We start from the raw sequence: 6,573 nt of genomic DNA on the forward strand, positions 1-6,573 counted from the left end.
GCCAGGAAATCTGGCAGCAGGGGAGCAGCGGCAATAAATAGAGTCACCTTCCCCCACTACCCAATTCCCAAACCCCACGTGGCAGGCTGCAGCAAGCCCGTGCCCCTGCCCCCACCCACAGCTGGGTCAGAGCAGGGCCATGCCCCCTCCCCAACAGCTGGATCAAGCTTGCCCCCTCCCCCACTCCAGGGGGAGCAATAGACAACAGGCCCCAGAGGGATGCTCTTGCCCAGGGCAATACCCGGCCAGGGGATGGTGCCCATGGCTCCTGCCCCTGTGCAGTCAGGTGGGAGCTGGGCCCCATCTGCACCAATGCACGGCCCCGCACGTGCAACAGCCGCGCACCCGCTCTAGGCTCCCTGCAAGAAACGGCTCTGCGCATGCGCAATGAGAAGGGCGACTCCCCGGGGCAGGCACGCATGCGCCACGAGGGTGTGGCTGTGGCTGCGTGCGCATGCGCAACGAGCATAATGATTTCGCTGGGTGTCTTTGAAGCATGCGCATGAGGAGGGGCGTGGCAGACCCGCCCTATGGAAAGGGTGGCGCATGCGCCAGCCGCGCCCTTGGCCGCACCCTGCGGCGCACGCGCATGGGAAGGGTCACGCCTCCCTTCAGACAAGGGGAGGAGTCTCGCTGGCGGCCTCCAGCGCATGCGCAGCGGGAGGGCTACGCCCGGGCGTGGCGCTGGTCACGGGGGGGCGGGGCCACACGGAGCCCCCTCCTCGACCTTGGCGTTCTTCTAGCCCCGCCCTTCTTGCGGCGCATGCGCGCTGCGGAGGGGAGGTGCGTGAGGAAAAGAGGGGAGGGGCGAGGCGGAGCCTCTTTTGGAGCCTGCGCACTGGGCCCGTTCTAGGAGGGGCGGGGCTTCCGGCGGAAGCTTCACCCCTTTCCGGCCTTGTCATAGCAACACTGGTCACCGGGGAGGCGGGCAGAAGGACAGAGGGAGGCGGTTGCTGCAGGTGCGCGGCGGCCTCGGCGTGGGGCGGAGGCTACCTCGTCAGGATGTGGGGGGCAGTGTGGCAGCGAAGGGGTTAAGAGGAGGCACTCCTTTGTGGGAGGGGGGATGCTGGGGGCAGTGTGGCAGCGAAGGGGTTAAGGAGGGGCACTCCTTTGGGAGGGGGAAGGGGGATACTGGGGGCAGTGTGGCAGCGAAGGGGTTAAGGAGGGGCACTCCTTTGGGAGGGGGATGCTGGGGGCAGTGTGGCAGTGAAGGGGTTAAGGGGGGGGTGCTTTGGGCCTGAGGGCTTCCCTCTTCCCAGGGGCAGGGGGAGCTGACAAGCCCTGCTTGGCTCTCCCTGCCGACAGGACATGAGGTGCGGCCCCAGCGCTCGCCATGGGGTCCCCGCTGTCCCACTTCGTTAGCGTGGCCCGCAGGCAGCGGTGGGAAGAGGAGGACGATGACATCCTGTGCAGCCGGGACCGCGAGGAGGACATCGCCAAGTTCCCCTACGTGGAGTTCACAGGGCGGGACAGCATCACCTGCCCCACCTGCCAGGGCACCGGCTGCATTCCCACAGGTGAGCTTCTCCCCGGTCCCGCGTACCTCGGGGTGGGTTGGGGCAGGCGCCCGTCTTCCTTATTTAGTCAAAATTCCTGTTCCTCTTGAGGCACCCTTCGCAGCGGCCAGCTTTGCTTTCTGGCCTTCTTTGGACCGTCCTTCTCGCGTTTGTGCCTGCCGCTTTTCTGTACGAGGCAAATAGAGTAACTCCAGCAAGCGGCGGGTGCTGCGGGTCGACCAGCAGACGTTGGCACGGTTGCCGTTGCCCGGTGAACAGAAAACCTTTGTATCGAGGGAGCTTCACCGATGAGTACAAACCCACCCTTATCTCCCGGCAGCTTAAAATGTCACTGGTTCAAGACCAAAGGCCGTGCTTAGCCCAGCGATGGTTTCAAGGCTGAATGTAGATCAACGTGACAATGTTTTTCAAGACAGACAGTCCTGCAAGGGCATCGTCCTTTAACTGTTTGAGGCAGAGAAGCATCGACCTTGCAACCCGTGGCAGTAATGACCCATAGTTAGTCTTGCTGGCAACAGCATAGGCAAGTGGTATCTCTCATACTGAAGGAGCATAGTATTGATATGTATGCTTCAGAAATCCTTGGGAACTCTTCGGGGGTGCAGGTGCTCTAGATTTCAAGGAGCGCCGTGCATTGAAAATGCAGGGACTTGGCAGCTCTGGAGAATTAACGGCCTTTTTTTTTCTCTCTACGATTCCAGAGCAAGTAAACGAATTGGTGGCTCTAATACCATACAGCGACCAGCGGCTACGCCCCCAGAGAACGTAAGTATGGGGTCAGAGAGGATGATGTCAGTCCAGGGGTCTTTCTGAGAGAGATTACAGATTGCTGAGCTGCACAAAACTACTCTACAGCCTCTTCCCTGCGGTCACTCCCCGTCTGTGCATGTGTGTTGTGTATAAGTGATTTATATGGATCAGGGGTCTCCTTACAGTTCTTCCAGGGACGCGAGTGACTTGGGGTTATTTGGTCACGTGCCGTGTAGAACGAGGATCATATTGTTTCCTGTGTTCTCGGAGAGGATGTTTAAAATTGGTTCCTGTTTGCTAGCACAAAAAACTCGGTTGCAGAGGAGAGGAGGTGAAAATATTTTCATGTCTGTTGCAGGAAGCTGTACGTCTTGTTGTCCGTGCTGCTCTGCCTTCTGATATCGGGGCTGGTGGTTTTCTTCTTGTTCCCACACTCTGTCCTTGTGGAGGACGATGGCATCAAAGTGGTTCAAGTTTGGTTTGACAAGAAGAACTCCATTGTCATTCTGGCCATCATGGTAAAGCTTGGGTTAATCCTTTGCTTGAGTGAATTTACTGCTGGAGTCTAGAAGACGTCTATTCTTATGTCTCCCTCTTTGCCCAATACAGGCCACCTTGAAGATCAGAAATTCCAACTTTTACTCAGTTGCCATAACCAGTCTGACCAGCCAGGTACAATACATGAACACCGTAGTGGGAACCCAGCAGATCTCCAATGTCACCCACATCCAGGCACGGAGCGACCAACTGGTATGGGATCTTCTTGTTCTCCATGCTCTGGTTTAGATCCTCAGGAGTATTGAATTGTCCCTTGCTGCTGCTGCTGCTGGTACGAGAAACCACCAACCAGCAACCAGATGCATTCAACTGGAAGTCATGTGACTTGTGATGAAGGGTGCACTCTTAATGAGCTAGATATACTCGTCAGGGAATGCTTGGTTAACAAGCATTTGAATTACACAAGTGCTAAGAGGGGAGGAGATTTGTCTAAGATGGTGCCAACGGTGTAATGGGATGAAAGGAATGAACTGAGATGGGATGGATCTTGGTTGTGGGGAAGTAGAAGACAGTACTCCAAACACAGTACTGAATCTCACAGCAAAGCCAAGGACTGTTGTCCAATATTGTTAGGTTTTGGTCACAGGATGGTTCTCCTTCAGGCATCATTGATGGTTCGTGTCTTGGGATTAGCTCGGAGCCAGACTGGAGAGCAGAGTAGAGGGAATGAACCAGGATTGGGCTGGAGCGAGGTTGTTTCTGCCATCTGACTCCTTGAATCGCTTAAGCTTTTCTTCTAAATACACTTCCTCTTGTCTCTCTACAGGTGAATTTCACCGTGAAAGCGGAGATGGGTGGGCCTTTCTCTTATGTCTAGTAAGCATTTATTTCTTTGTATAAACAAAGTACACCATTAACCTGGTTAAACTGGAACTTGCTCAAACTCTGCTCCAAGGGCTGCTTTCTTTAAGAAGGCCTGTTGTCAAAGAGGGTTGACTCAACGTTGTTCTCACTAGTTTTGTGACTGTTTGAAATGTCCTGAGCCATTCACCAGTGGACAGCCTTGGGACAAGAAGGGGTATCAAAGGCCAGCCAGGAGCGCCAAATAATCTCTGGAGTTTGTGGTGAATCGGTCTTATTCTCACTGCTTGCCTGCATCTCTGGTCTCTTTCAGCTTCTTTTGCACGTTGGAGAAGGTCAAAGTGCACAATATAGCGATCTTCATGAGGTATGTCGTTTCTTTCTGGTCTGTTTTTGCTGTAATTCTGTTTTCTACCAATCGAAGTCAAGTGAGTGCCTTTTTGGGGACATGCTCTAAGCCAGGGTTTTCAGCCTTTTTGGATCATTGTACCCCCTGGTGGCTGGACACGGAGCAGTGTACCCCCAGCTGCCGAGCTGGGGGGTGCAGCCAGATGCAGAGCAGCAGCAGTCGCCACGTGCAAGCTTCCCCTCCCTGCCATGTCCAGCCAGGTGGGCAGCACCTGCACGGCAGCACAGGATAGTGTGTGGTGGTGCTGTGTCCCCACCTGCCAGTGCATACTGAGATAAAAGGAGGAAGTTTCCGCTTCACAAACTAACAGACTGTGTTCTTATTTTGGCATCTCTCCCCAAGTGCTGGGTCATGAATAAATATTCATGATTGTCTGCAGTGTTCAAGGGACAAGTGACAAAAGTGACACACTTTTGTTGTCCACTGGTTTAATCTCTTCATGGCATAGTAAGTTCAATGTCACGTGGCCTATCAGAACTGAATCTCTGTTTTTGTCACAGGACGTCCGTGAAAATCTCCTACATTGGTCACTTGACTCAGAGCTCCTTGGAAACGTATCACTATGTTGACTGCGGTGCTAATTCCACAGCTGTCCAGGATTCTTCGCGCATGCCAACGTCATCTAGCATAGGAGGCACAACCAAAGCAAAAAGCACGATCTGAAGACGTTCAAGGCAGCTAATGCTACTCTCGGAAGTGACCGCTCGCACTGGCTTCCATTCTGATCTAAATAGATATAGGAGGAGTCGCAAGGTAACTGTTCAATGGATGGACAAGGACCGTTTGTCTGGGAGAAATGCAGGGTGATCAGGAGGAGTCTGAAAGCAGGCAGCACTGCTCTACATTGCACATGCAACTTGACTGACCACTGACAATATGAAGAATGCTTTGGGGAACGTGCCCCTTTGCGATCCAGCCTGACTTGCCAAAAGAAGCTGAGCACCCGCTTCTGCCACAGTCCAACGTTTGGCTAGTGCTGCAGTGTTTCTTAAAGTTTTACTAACTTTGCATTGTCTGGGGGGCATTTGGAGAAAAGATTCTGAAGTAGGCTTCAGGGTCTATCTGCTGCCTTGGGGTAATCCTAAGGGTTGAATTTTTGCTGTTGCTTGTTTCAGTGTTTTGCTCTATTTGTCCAGTAAGGATGAGAGAGCTTGTTAGCATAACTCCTTTGACTGCACCTCCCCCCACCCCCAGTCCCCCTTGTTCTGCTCAATGTCTGCTCAACACTGCTGAAATAGTCCATGATTCCTTTTGCTCAGGAAGGCATGGTCCATTTGGGAACTATGCTACTGGGGCCCTTGAGTTTTTGTTCTCTGTAGATGACACTTGCATTCAGTCTTGGAAAGGGACATAACTGAAGCCATTTGGTGTTTAAACTTAATCTAACTAGTGTCATTCTCTTGCTGATGTACAGGTTTGCTGTTGCCCTCTTTCTTGAGGCTGTTTGCAGCCTGTCAAAACCAAACTGCAGGAGCCATTGCACTAAGATGAGCAATAAGAATGCCACTCCAGGGGTGATATCCTGACTTCTTCCTTTTACAGACCATATAGTTCTTAGGTGTTTCTCCCTCACTTGTTTTGCAGCTGCTGCTCTAGAGATAAGGTTCTGAGTTTTTGGGTGCAGCCATGGACCTTGGACCTCAGCAGCATTCTGCCTGCCTACCTGCTGCTTTCTCTAGTCCAGCAGTTTTTTTTCAGACCAGTTTATTAATGGTCAATATCTTGCCATAATACGTTTGTACTGTTGAAGAAGGGATTTAGTAGTGCTGCCTATGTGTGTCTCTATCCTCTGTACTCAAGGTCAAGTGAAGAACCATGTTTGAGTGAATTTTCACTTGGGTTTATTGGGAGTTTCCCATTTCATATGTACATTTTAATGCAGTTTGTGTTGGAGGGTAGCAGCAGGGTGTGTTCCTCTTTGTATTAAGGCCAGTAAATCTAACACCAGGCATTTCTGACACTAGACAAATTCCATGCTTTGTCCATAGGACAGCAGATTCCACAGTCTGCTTCTGACCTGGATTCTTGCACTTTGTGATTTCAGGGACCTGCAATATTGTTCAGCCTTGTAACTCTTGGGCTAAGTTAGTCTGCACCTTTCCCCTTGCTGGGGTTACAAGAGCTGTAATGGGGAAAGAAAAGTGCAATATGGGCTGTGAAGGGAATAACGTGTTTCAATGAAAGATTTTTTTTTTCCTTTTTTACGTGTGAAATAAAACTGTTTTGTTTTAAGAAAATTGCACTCAAAGCCTGGTAGAACTTACAGAGCTGAATTCTATTAATTAAATAAACTGACTTGTATTTACCACAGCCAAATATCACTTCAAAACGTGCAGCATGTGTGCGCTCCTATCTACATGTCTGTGTTCAGGTTGGTTAGACCAGGGGTTGTCAGCCGGGGGTATGCGTACCCCCTCCCCCCGGGATACTTGGGAAGGTCCCAGGGGGTACGCATGGGTGGATGGGTACAGAGTGCTGTCACCCACTGCCCCACGTTGCCGCCTCCCAGGAGCAGGGTTGGGCGAGCGCAGTGGCATC

General features: G+C 52.1%; 1 protein-coding gene across 1 annotated transcript; it reads left to right on the forward strand.

Moving 5' to 3' along the window:
- Positions 1-867: 867 nt before the first annotated feature.
- On the forward strand, positions 868-6,345 carry TMEM106C (transmembrane protein 106C). The gene is made up of 8 exons (XM_006273341.4): positions 868-959; positions 1,306-1,517; positions 2,219-2,282; positions 2,626-2,785; positions 2,877-3,017; positions 3,592-3,641; positions 3,940-3,993; positions 4,536-6,345. Exons 2-8 carry the CDS (start codon positions 1,334-1,336, stop codon positions 4,696-4,698), a joined length of 816 nt encoding a protein of 271 aa, XP_006273403.1. The 5' UTR covers positions 868-959; positions 1,306-1,333; the 3' UTR covers positions 4,699-6,345.
- Positions 6,346-6,573: the final 228 nt, after the last annotated feature.

The sequence above is a fragment of the Alligator mississippiensis genome, chromosome 15 (assembly GCF_030867095.1).
Source record: "Alligator mississippiensis isolate rAllMis1 chromosome 15, rAllMis1, whole genome shotgun sequence".
Classification (NCBI taxonomy): Eukaryota; Metazoa; Chordata; order Crocodylia; family Alligatoridae; genus Alligator; species Alligator mississippiensis.

Coding starts and splice junctions, on each gene's coding strand:
- TMEM106C (XM_006273341.4), top strand. CDS start 1,334: ATGGGGTCCCCGCTGTCCCACTTCGTTAGCGTGGCCCGCAGGCAGCGG. Junction 2,283..2,625: donor CGGCTACGCCCCCAGAGAAC/GTAAGTATGGGG, acceptor TGTCTGTTGCAG/GAAGCTGTACGTCTTGTTGT. Junction 3,018..3,591: donor AGGCACGGAGCGACCAACTG/GTATGGGATCTT, acceptor GTCTCTCTACAG/GTGAATTTCACCGTGAAAGC.